The sequence below is a fragment of the Symphalangus syndactylus genome, chromosome 9 (genome assembly GCF_028878055.3).
Source record: "Symphalangus syndactylus isolate Jambi chromosome 9, NHGRI_mSymSyn1-v2.1_pri, whole genome shotgun sequence".
Taxonomy (NCBI): Eukaryota; Metazoa; Chordata; class Mammalia; order Primates; family Hylobatidae; genus Symphalangus; species Symphalangus syndactylus.
In genome coordinates this window covers 57,718,960-57,731,478 of record NC_072431.2, presented here as the reverse complement: position 1 = coordinate 57,731,478, position 12,519 = coordinate 57,718,960, and the positions used below count along the sequence as shown (strand labels likewise).

General features: G+C 46.7%; 1 protein-coding gene and 1 long non-coding RNA gene across 4 annotated transcripts in view; one reads left to right on the top strand and one right to left on the bottom strand.

Annotated features, from left to right (window-relative positions):
- The window catches only part of ARPC1A (actin related protein 2/3 complex subunit 1A), a 41,548-nt gene extending 39,003 nt beyond the window's left edge, over positions 1-2,545 (bottom strand). For all 3 annotated transcript variants that reach the window (XR_010122516.1, XM_055292523.2, XM_063646184.1), the window contains exon 1: positions 2,278-2,545. Coding sequence is in view for 2 of the 3 variants with exons in the window: in XM_055292523.2 (XP_055148498.2) it covers positions 2,278-2,545 (268 nt within the window). In the remaining variant the exon portion in view is untranslated. The remainder of the gene's footprint in view (positions 1-2,277) is intronic.
- LOC134737510 (uncharacterized) lies at positions 2,457-11,204 on the top strand. The gene is made up of 2 exons (XR_010122526.1): positions 2,457-2,766; positions 9,287-11,204. It is a non-coding gene; the product is annotated as an uncharacterized lncRNA (long non-coding RNA).
- Positions 11,205-12,519: the final 1,315 nt, after the last annotated feature.

Sequence of the window (12,519 nt, the reverse complement as noted above, 5' to 3'; positions counted from 1 at the left end):
CTCAGCCTCCCGAGTAGCTGGGATTACAGGCACGTGCCACCATGCCTGGCTAATTTTGTATTTTTAGTAGAGATGGGGTTTCTCCATGTTGGTCAGGCTGGTCTCAAACTCCTGACCTCGGTGATCCACCCGCCTCAGCCTCTCAAAGTGTTGGTATTACAGGCGTGAGCCACTGCGCCTGGCCAACCCAAGGCTTTTAAACCAACCACAGAACCCACCAGTTAGTTTCCTCTGAGCTTGGAAATGTTGACATATGCTATAAATTCTTGGCCCTACTCCTTTGGAGCTTGAAAGTATTCACACAAGTGGGCATCTCTGTCCCTTGTTTAGGGTCAGTTTTCAAGACCGTGATTCACCTAGTTCCTAATCACTCTCATTAGCCAATCTAGCAACATCAAGTACTCCAACAAGGTCACCACACCCTCCTCAACATTCAGACAGGCTCCAGTCCAGGCACCAGCCTCACCAGCAGACCATTTTAAACTTCTTTATATAGGATTTGTTTCAGTATTGGATGAGACAACTAGATCAAAGTATCGCCACTCCGCGTCCAAAATAGTTTTCCAAAATGGTCCCTTCCTTTAACTGTGATTAACAGATGAAGTCCAGAAGATCTCTGAATACTTTGTGGGAGAAAATAGCCATATAAGCTGGGTGTGGTGTCTCACACCCAAAATCCCAGCACTTTGGGAGGTGGAGGTGGGAGGATAGCTTGAGCTTAGGAGCTCCAGACCAGCTTGGGCCACATATAGAGAGCCTGTCTTTACAAAAAATACAAAAAAAAAAAAAAATTAGCCAGGCGCAGTGGCTCATGCCTGTAGTCCCAGCTACTTGGGAGGCTGAGGCAGGAGAATCGCTTGAACCCAGGAGGTGGAGGTTGCAGTGAGCCGAGATCACACCAACCACTGCACTCCAGCCTGGGTGACAGAGTGAGACTCTATCTCCAAAAATAAATAAATAAAAATAAATGAAAATTAGCCCAGTGTGGTGGCACATGCCTGTAGTCCCAGCTACTCAGGAGGCTGAGGTGGGAGGATCTTTTAAGCCCAGGAGGTCGAGGCTGCAGGAAAAAAAAAAAAAAAAAAAAAGGGAAGACAACAGCCACAGTTACCCACTCCCTAACAGGACAAAAACACCTTCCTGACTGATGCCCCTCCTTTGTTTTTAGATACCAGAAAACCCAGGCCCTACGTGAAACCGAAAGACTAGATAAAATTGAGGAAAGAGGGCAGAAGTAAGATAATCTCGGCAATTTAAGCTATGAGTTGACATAGACAGAAGGTTCCAAAGCTGCAGGAGAACAGATGGCTTTATAATCAAAGATTCTAAGCTATAACTGATTAAGTGCCTATCATGTTCCCGGGAGTGTTGTAAATACCGGGATGGGGCCAGAAACATAAATGAGGCTGACACCATTCTGGTCTTCAAGTCTGGAGGGTTGGTGTTTGGGGAGAGTGGAGGAGGTAGAAAAGGAAAGGAAGACGGATATGCATAGAATGCCCAGAAGCAGTAATAATAGCTAATATTTATTGATCACCTACTCTGGGCCAGGAACTATTCTAAGCAATTTATGCAAATAAGCTCACTTGATCCTTAGCAAAACGGTAAGAATCTTTATTGCAGATGAGGAAACAGGCGCAGAGAAGCATCTTCCCAGGGTCACCCAACAAAGTGGTGGTGCCAGAACTGGCATAAAAGATTCCACTAAATGAATAAGAGCGCCGAGAAGGGTGCAATTTTGACTTGGGGGAAGGCGGTACTCATGCAGGGAAATCTTAAAGAACTCGGGAGAAGGTTTTTCTCGAGATCGGGAAGGTTCCCCAATATCCGAAGGATTGAGGGCTGTCCTAGAGAGCAGGCAAACATCCTATGGGCGCCTACTATATGCAGGGATCGACTCTAGACGCTAAAGAGATGAATAGTCCCGCGGGTCGCTCGATTACGGGAGATCCTCCTACTTGACACAATTTTAGAGACGGTGACAAATGCCCCCAGCAGAGGTGCAAGTAGGACCCTGGGGGCGCAGAAGGGGCCGTTAATTCGGGCATCGGAGGCGGCTTGGAGCTGGAACATCCTGAGAGAAGCTCCAGGGGATCCACGGAGAAAGGGGATCCTCGCCCCCTCCGGAGGCCCCGGCAGAGACACCCGGCCGCGCCTCAGCCTCGGGGCCCTGCGGCCTAAGCCCCCCGTCTCACTGCCCTCGCGGGTCCAAGTCCGGCGCCAGGCCTGGACAAGAGAGGCCGACAGGGTGAGACGCTCGCCCCTGCTGGCCGTTACCTGGGATCGGGGGAGTCCGGACGGGCTCGGAGCGGAGGATTCGCGGACTCTGGGCAGTCGACGCGAACAGGCTCCGGCGGGCGCGGGCGGAGGACGGAAGCCCAGAGGGAGCGGCAGACAGATCCCGGAAGTGGACACGGCGCCTGCGCGTTGCGGCCGTGCGGGCGGTCCGCGCATGCGCACAGCTCGGGCGCGCAGTCCGGGGCTGGGCAGGCTGTAGTGGAGGAGGGTACGCTGTCCGATCGGCGTGGTACTGTCGGCGGCCCATCGGAGGAGATGCGCCCCACGGAACTCCTGGAAGTGCTGGCGGAGCGGCATGGGTGTCCCACTCTGTTCCTCAACCAATTTCCTCACAATCGCGAGCCGAAGTGTGGCGCTTTGGCAGTTTCGCAAGTTCTTTTGTCAGGAGATGAGTGACTGAGGATTGGGGGTCTTTGGAGCTCTTGGACCTGACGAACGATTAAGTTTTTCTCCCTCCGGAGAGCCAAGGTCAGAGCCAGTCTACCTCAGCGCTGCTCCCTGCAGGGAGCCTCCGCCCCCTCCGTGCTCCCTCTGTGGAAAGCGCCTGAAGCCCCCCAGGAACATTCTCGACCTTTCCTGGGGCAGAATCACTTGTTCCCTGCTCCCAAGATGGCGCCGCAGGGAAAAAAGGGTTGGGGGAACTTGGCAAGGCCCCCAATTCACGGAGGACAGAGCCTGCCCCGCAGATGCAGCTTCCAAGAAATGCCCTGATCCCCACCTGCAACCAGGCTGCTGCCCTTGAACCCGTAGAAATTCTGGAGCAGCCCCAGCCCCCACAGATGGGGCTAATCGAGAGCTTTTCTTTTTTCTTTCTTTTTCTTTTTTTTTTAGACAGGTTCTCGACCTGTAACCCAGGCTGGAGTGCAGTGGCGCGATGATAGCTCACTGCAGCCTGGAACTCCTGGGCTCAAGCGATCCTCCCGCCTCAGCCCCCCGTGTACCTGGGACTACAAGTGCATACCACCACGCCTGGCTAATTTTTATTTTTTGGTAGAGACAGAGTCTTGCTGTGTTGCTGAGGCTGGTCTTGAACTCCTGGGCTCAAGCGATCGTCCCTCTTTGGCCTCTCAAAGCCCTCAGATTACAGGTGTGAGTCACTGCGCCTGACTAATTTTTATATTTTTTATAAAGATGAGGTTTTCCTATGTTGTCCAGGCTGGTCTTGAACCCCTGGGCTCAAGCAATCCTCCAACCTCTGCTTCCCAAAGCGCTGTGAGCGCTCCCCCGCTGCCCTGCTCCATGCCAGGCCAACCAAGGGCTTGTCTCCTTCCCTTTGGTATTGTAAGGTGAGGTTTACGTAGGTGTACTTGTCAAACTCTCAATTCAGACCCGCTATGATCTTTTTGAGACGGAGTCTTGCTCTGTCTCCCAAGCTGGAGTGCAGTGGCGCGATCTCGGCTCACTGTAACCTCTGCCTCCTGGGTTCAAGCGATTCTCCTGCCTCAGCCTCCCGAGTAGCTGGGACTACAGCTGCGCACCACCATGCCCAGCTAGTTTTTGTATTTTTAGTACAGACGGGGTTTCGCAACGTTGGCCACTCTGGTGTCGAACTCCTGACTTCAGGTGATCCCGCCTGCCTCAGCCTCCCAAAGTGCTAGGGTTACAAGCGTGAGCCACCGTGCCCCGCCAGACCCGCTATGTTCTTTGGAGTTAGTGCAGAGGTCCCCAACCCCTTGGCTGCTGACAGGTATTGGTCTGTTGCCTGTTAGGAACCCATTGGCACATGAGGTGAGCAGGGCGAGCCAACGAAGTGTCATCTGTATTTACAGCCGCTCCTCATCTCTGGCATTACCGCCTGAGCTCTGCCTCCTGTCACATCAGTGGGGGCATTAGATTCTCATAGGAAAGTGAACCCTATTGTGAACTGCATATGCGAGGGATCTAGGTTGCATGCTCATTATGAGAATCTAATGCCTGATGATCTAAAACCACCCCACCCCTCTCCCCCGGCCCCTACCCCCTTGTCCGTGGAAAAATTATCTTCCATGAAACCGGTCACTGGTGCCAAAAAGATTGGGGACCACTGAGTTAGTGAATCCAGCTGTTCATGGAGCACCACTTCACTGAAAGTCTGATTTTAACTCTGCCCCGTGGTTACAAAGTCTTTGGTTATAGGATAATCGAGCAGATAGAGCAGAAAGATCATTGTAAATTCATTACCCCCTCCAAGAGACAGCTTGGGAAAGGGAGGACAGCAGGTGTGGAAAGCAGGGATTCCTTGTGTGTCTGCAAGTTACATGAACCAATTCCCAAGTATGTAGAGGAGTTTATGAAGATCCCACCTTTTTACAAGGAACACTTACTGCTTTGATGGAATTTATAATCTGGGTAGATGAGAGTAACACATGCAAATTAATGCCAGACTTTATAATAAGTGACAAGAAATGTTAGCCCCAGAAAAATAACAGACATTTACTATTATTAATCTCTGGTTCTGATTTGAAATAGCATTTTGCAATTTAGCCTAACCAAAGCTTACCATTTGATGCATTTCACTTTTTTTTTTTTTTTTTTTGAGATGGAGTCTCACTCTGTCACCCAGGTTGGAGTGCAATAGTGTGATCTCAGCTCACTGCAACCTCTGCCTCCCAGGTTCAAGCGATTCTCCTGCCTCAGGCTCCTGAGTGACTGGGATTACAGGCGCACACCACCATGCCCAGCTGATTTTTGTATTTTTAGGAGAGACAGGGTTTCACCATGTTGGTCAGGCTGGTCTCTAACTCCTGACCTCATGATCCGCCCGCCTCGGCCTCCCAAAGTGCTGGGATTACAGGCGTGAGCCACCACACCCAGCCCACTTCATATTTTATGAGTCATTCCAGATGGTAGAATCTTAGCTCTAAGTGGGGCTCTTAAAGTTAAACCACTATTCTGTAATTGAAGAAAAAGAAAAATTTTGACACTTGAGGATTTGTTTTGTTTTGTTTTGTTTTGAGACAGTGTCTGGCTCTGTCACCCAGGCTGGAGTGCAGTGCCATGATCTCAGCTCACTGCAACCTCCACCTCCCTGGTTCAACCGGTTCTCATGCCTCAGCCTCCTGAGTAGCTGGGATTATAGGCCGCGCCACCACACCTAGCTAATTATTGTATTTTTAGTAAAGATGGGATTTTGCCTTGTTGGCCGGGCTGGTTTTGAACTCTTGGCCTCAAGTGATCCACACACCTTGGCCTCCTAAAGTGCTGGGATTACAGGCATGAGCCACCATGCCTGGCCTGAAACCTGAGGGTTTTGATACAAGGCAGGGAGGGTTGGGGGGCTGGCCACCTGCTCTGGCCTTACTGGTTATACCATCGTGCCCTGCTATAAAAGCCAACCATCAGGGTTCTAAGGAGGGTAAGTTACTTTTAGTGTTTGTTTTTAAGGCATGTGTGATGTAGTATCCAAAATGCAGACTCAACCTTTTAAAAAATTAGTATCATGGGTGAGGGGCAGCTGTCTGGGCTGGTGGCATGCGGGTAAAAGGATTTACCAAGACAGTTGTAGATAAAGGCAGATTTGTTAGAGAAAGTAGGAAGATACAAGAAGGCAACAGGCAGAATCAGCAGAAGAGCAGCCGACTGCAAAGAAAGGCTTGCTGGGGATTTTATGGAATAGCGTTTATGCTGTAATCGTTGGGCACAGGAAGATTGTGAGTTATTTGCATAGGAGGGCTGTGTGTCTGGACCATAAAGAATGGCAGACTTGTAGTTTACCTGCTTCTTCTTTTTGCTTCCCCCTGCTCCCACCATCCTGACTCCTTTTCCCTAATTAGACTTAACAATTAGTGCCAGGGAAGGTGGTACTTAGAAGTGGGCAATGGAAGGGAGGGAGGGGTTGGACACTACTGTGGGCTGATTTTGTTTGCATTGCTGATTGGATTGGAATTGGAATTGAGTTGAATTAGAATGTGGTCAAGATTCAAGTCATCAAATATTTAATAAATACCAAGTGCCAACTATTGTGTTAATAAGAGTAGAGTAAGATCCTTCTGTTCTCAGATAACTTAGAGATCAGGATATGACCAGTCCAGAAATTATTTTATTTTATAGACCAGGGATGCTGCTAAAATAATTTTAAATACAAGGAAATGCACAATACCTTGAACCTGGAAGGTCCTGGTTAACATTCGTTGAATGAAAGTGCGAATGAATGAAAGAAAACAATTTGGATGTCAAAGGACACAGAGGTTACTGCTAGTTGAGAATGGAAGGTGGGGCTTATATAGACACATCAGGAACATAATCCATCATAGTTTAGGAAGGTTACATGTTTGTAAAGGCGTAAGGATTTCCTTCTCAGGAGAGCTTGATTTAATAACTGGAATGTGGAGTTGGAGAGTAAGAAGATTGTTTCTTGCTTATTGTGCCAACAGCTGAAACGGTGAACAATACTGCAGATCTGCCAATAATGCCTGCCACCTACTCACCAAAAAGACTGTTGGAAATACTGAATCAATGCCAATAAAAGCTATAAATAAAAAGACAAAACTATTAATGCATATTCTGTGTTATTAGTTAACAATAATCCTTATGCTTTAGATATTGTCCTAATTGCTGGGTATGGTCCCAGTGAGGAAAACTTCCTATGGAAAGGATTTTGTATAGTTCAATACAGGTGAACTGAAAAATGCATGTGGATTTTTCCACTGCTCACTCAGTTAATTTCCATAGGACAGAGATGGGACCAGTCACGGGATGTCTAGGGGCATAGGGTAGTCTCAGGTGCTGTGTATAAATAGCATGCTATCACAAATGCCATACTTGTAAGACAAGCACACAAGCATACCTGGGAATTCCCTGTATTACTTACCTAATTTGATAAGTGAAATCTGTAACCCATGAACCTGTAAATCTCAAGGCCAGAGCCACTTAGACATTTTGTTTCCGACACATTTTTCCATGTTATGCAAGCTTAGATTATTTTAATAAAATCATTCTGGAGCCCTTTAGCACCCTCATCCACCAGTCATTTCATTAGCATAGAGAGAGACACTTATCACTCCAGAGATTGCAAAAGTCTTGAAAGCTCCTGTGTGAGGAACTGGGAGCTAACACCAAATATTATAATAAAAGATGTTTCAGTTACTGATGGACAAGTACAAGGTGTTTGGGAAGGGGCACAGAGCTTCCATATCCTCTCTGGGCACAGCACCCTCCCCGCACCACCACGTGTTCTGTAACCCAGATGCTCACCAAACATCATTTCAGGTTTTTATGGATGTTCTATAACGTAGGCATGATTAATTAAATCACTGGCCATTGGTAATTGAAATAAATCTCCAGCTCCTCTCATCCCTGGAGGATGAGGGGTGGGACTGGAAATTCCTACCCTCTAATCACAGGGTTGGTTCCTCTGGCAACTAGTTTCATTCTGGAGCCATCTAGCACCCTCATCCACCAGTCATCTCGTTAGCATACAAAAAGACACTTACCACTACAGAGATTCCAAGGGGCTTAAAAGCTCCTATGTGAGGAACTGGGAGCTAAGACCAAATATAACAAAAGATGTTAGGCTGGGCACGGTGGTTCACAGCCTGTAATCCCGGCACTATGGGAGGCTGAGGTGGGTGGATCACCTGAGGTCAGGCATTCGAGAGTAGCCTGGCTGACATGGCAAAACCCTGTCTCTACTAAAAATAGAAAGATTAGCCTGGCGCGGTGGCAGGCGCCTGTAATCCCAGCTACTCAGGAAGCTGAGGCAGGAGAATCACTTGAACCCGGGAGGCAGAGGTTGCAATGAGCCGAGATCGCCCCACTGTACTCCAGCCTGGGGAATACAATGAGACTGTCTCAAAAAAAAAAAAAAAAAAAAAAAAGGATATTCTGGCGGGGTGCGGTGGCTCATGCCTGTAATCCCAGCACTTTGGGAGGCTGAGGCGGGCGGATCATGAGGTGAGGAGTTCGAGACCATCCTGGCTAACACGGTGAAACCCCGTCTCTACTAAAAATACAAAAAATTAGCCGGGCGTGGTGGCAGGCGCCTGTAGTCCCAGCTACTCGGGAGGCTGAGGCGAGAATGGCGTGAACCTGGGAGGCAGAGCTTGCAGTGAGCCGAGATCGCGCCCCTGCACTCCAACCTGGGCGACACAGTGAGACTCTGTCTCAAAAAAAAAAAAAAAAAAAGATATTCCTATCACCTCTATTATACAGGATAGTATAACAATTTTAAAAGCTCTGTGTCAGAAACCAAATATATATTTCTTTTTTTTTTTGAGACGGAGTCTTGCTCTGTCACCCAGGCTGGAGTGCAGTGGCACCATCTCGGCTCACTGCAGCCTCCACCTCCCGGGTTCAAGCGATTCTCCTGCCTCAGCCTCCCGAGTAGCTGGGACTATAGGCGCGTGCCATGATGCCCAGCTAATTTTTTGTATTTTTAGTAGAGATGGCCATGTCGGCCAGGATGGTCTCGAATACCTGACCTCAAGTGATCCACCCTGGCCTCCCAAAGTGCTGGGATTACAGGCATGAGCCACTGTGTCTGGCCTATATTTCTTATTATGTCACACTTGGATCATTTTATGTGTCAACTTGACTAGGCCACAGGGTGCCCAGGTATTTGGTCCAACATGATTCTGGGTGTTTCTGTGAGGATACTTTTGGGTGAGGTTGACGTTTAAATCAGTAGACTGAATAAAGCAGATTGGCCTCCCTAATGTGGGTGGGCCTCATCCAATCAGTTGAAGGCTTGAACAGAACAAAAGCCTGGCCCTCTCCTGAGTAAGAGAATGTTCTCCTTCCTGATGGCTTTTTTCTTTCTCAATCCTGGAGCCAATCCAAGATCAATTGTTGCACTTAATTTTTGTTTCTTTAGTCCAATCTGGAACAGATCTTCACCTCAGTGTTTTTTTTTTTTTTTTTTTTTTTTTTTTTTAGAGATGGGGTCTTGCTGTGTTGCCCAGGGTGGAGTGCAGTGGCTATTCACAGGTGTGATCATAGTTACTATAGCCTCAAACCCCTGGGCTCAAGTAAGCCCTTTGAACTAGAACAATGGCCTTTTCTGGTTCTGCAGAAGCTTCCAGCCTTCAGATTTGAACCGGGACACTGGCTCTGCAGATTTTGGACTTGCCAGCCTTCATAACTGCGTGAGTCAATTTTCCATCTCTCTATATCTTTATGTAATATCTCCTATTTGTTCTGTTTCTCTGGAGAATCCTGACTAGTATAACAGGTATTTCCCAAGACTCCCCATCCTTGGAGGGCCCCAGACCCCTGAAAGGCTGTCAAAAGTACTGCTTAGGGCTGGGCACGGTGGCTCACATCTGTAATTCCAGCACTTTGGGAGGTCGAGGTGGGCGGATCACCTGAGGTCAGGAGTTCAAGACCAGCCAAGCCAACATGGTGAAACCCTGTATCTACTGAAAATACAAAAATTAACTGGGCGTGGTGGCACACACCTATAATTCCCGTACTCCGGAGGCTGAGGAAGGAGAATCTCTTGAACCCAGGAAATGGAGGTTACAGTGAGCCGAGATGGCACCACTGCACTCCAGCCTGGGTGACAGAGCAAGACTCCTTCTCAAAAAAAAGGTACTTCATAGGCTCTCAGCCACCTGTTCTGGAATCACCAAGTAGCCCTTGGGGTAAAACAGTCCTATTGATGGGCTCACTCTCTTTCATACTCTGTTCTCTTGGACATTGACCTGGTAGGTATTTACTACCTCATTAGTGCTCTCTTATCTTTGAGTAGATATTTCGTATATTTTTTTTCCACTTTTCTAATTATCACTAATGGGAGGGTTGTCTGTTGCCTCAGTGCTCCATTATTAGAATCATTCGGCAAGTAGCCATTAAAAAAAAAAAACCATTTGTCCATTTCAGTTTGCTAAATCTTATTGCATTTAATTATCTATCTTTAACTCATTATTATGTTGTTGTTTGCTTTACTGTACATGTTAGTTGCAGGTTGGGGAGAATATCTAATTCTCATTCAATAGAGTGCATATCATTGTGTACTATTGCAAATGTAATCACCATGGAGTTCATTAAGTGTTAAATAATTAGATAATTCATGTTTAAATGTTTATATTATGCAGAAATGTTTGGAAGATTGTTTTATAGACGTTTGAGAGGGTTTAGTGATATTTGAAGAAAGAAACTGGAGTTTCTGCACAGGCTGGGAATACATTCCTATTTTCTCATTTAAAATAACTTCATATAGGCTTATTTGATCTGAGAATTGTTTTCAAGAATGAATTAACCTGGGAGGATCGTAGTTCTAATTGTAGCATATAGCGTATCTCTGTTTTGCATGCTTATATCACAAATGTATTTGTAGGCCTCTTACCATATCACGATCCCAAGAAAGATGTTGACAAAAGCCTCGTAATCCCCCACCTGGAGAGAAGTTAACCAATAGAGGAGTGTCTCTAGGTAGAAATTTAAAGTGGTAGAAAATCGCATGTCTAATGGTTATTTTTATAGGAACCCTGAATGAAATAGCTGCTTTGCTCATGAGCGTAACCATTCTTGCTTGATTCTTCTGCACCCGGACCTTAAGTGTGAGTAGGCCCAAGAATATTGGCCCATCCACACCTGCCCTCTAGGTGATCTCACAAGCTCTTGGCTTCAGCCACCACCCATAGACTGCCAACCTGCAGATCTGCATCTCAGTTTGTTCCTGACCCCTGTTAATTGGTGCTGCTCCTGAGAGTCTCCACCTGGTGTCTCATCACCTTCCACCTCAGTTCAATGGATGTCAAACCTGATGTTTCTCTCTGGTCCCCACCTCAGATTCTGCTCTCCTCTACCTCTCAGTCCGAGGTATCATCATCCACCACAGATTGATTAATGGCTCCCAGGAAGTTAGTTACCAAGTCATAGCACCTCCACCTCCTATGTATTTCTTTTTTTCCTTAAAAACTTTCAAACCTACAGAAAAGTTGCAAAATATGTGAGAATAATGAATATCAATATACCTGTTCCTTAAATTTACCACTTGTGAACATTTTGTCACATTTGCTTTCTCTCGTTCTCTCTCATTATATATATTTTATATATGTATCTGTATATTAGTAATAGTGATATTATTATTTGTTGAGTCATTTTATAAGTCACAGACATCATGAGACTCTTCACTCCTCATACTTCAGTATGTATCTCTGGAGAACACGGAACTTCTCTTTTACAACTGTAATACAATTAAATTTAGGACATTTAACAATTCAATGTTATTTACTATACTAATAAATATGTTAACTACAAATCTTAATATAACAAATTAATATGTTAGTTATAAGTTTATATTCAAATTTCACTTGTGCCAATAATGTCTTTTGTTTTTTTTTTTTTTGAGACGGAGTCTCGCTCTGTTGCCCAGGCTGGAGTGCAGTGGCGCAATCTCGGCTCACTGCAAGCTCTGCCTCCCGGGTTCACGCCATTCTCCTGCCTCAGCCTCTCCGAGTAGCTGGGACTACAGGCGCCCGCCACCGCGCCTGGCTAATTTTTTTTATTTTTTAGTGGAGACGGGGTTTCACCGTGGTCTCGATCTCCTGACCTCGTGATCTGCCCACCTCAGCCTCCCAAAGTGCTGGGATTACAAGCGTGAGCCACCGCGCCCGGCCTCAATAATGTCTTTTTTTTACTTTTTTTTTTAATTTATTTTTTTCATTTTTCTGACAGAGTCTTGCCCTGTCGCCCAGGCTGGAGTGCAGTGATGCGATCTCAGCTCACTGCAACCTCTGCCTCCAGGGTTCAAGCGATTCTTGTGCCTCAACCACCTGAGTAACTGGGATTACAGGTGCGGGCCACTATGCCCGGCTAATTTTTGTATTTTTAGTAGAGATGGAGTTTCACCATGTTGCCCAGGCTGGTCTCAAACTCCTGGACTCAAGTGACCTGCCTGCGTCAGGCACCCAAAGTGCTGGGATCACAGGTGTGAGCCACTGTGCCTGGTCAATAATGTCATTTCTAGCTTTTTTTTTTTTCCTCAATCCTGGAGCCAATCTGAGATCAATTGTTGCACTTAGTTCTTGTGTTTCTTTAGTCTAATCTGGAACAGTTCTTCACCTCAGTCTTTTTTTTTGAGATGGGGTCTTGCTGTGTTGCTCAGGGTAGAGTGCAGTGGCTATTCACAGGTGCGATCACAGCTACCACAGCCTTGAACTCCTGGGCCCAAGTGACCCTGCCTCAGCCTCCCAAGTATCCCAAGTAGCTGGGACTAGCGACAAAGTCACCAGCCTTTTTTTTGTTTTTGGCTTTTGTGAAATTGGGAGTCTTTTTTGTTTCTTTGTTTTGAAACGAAGT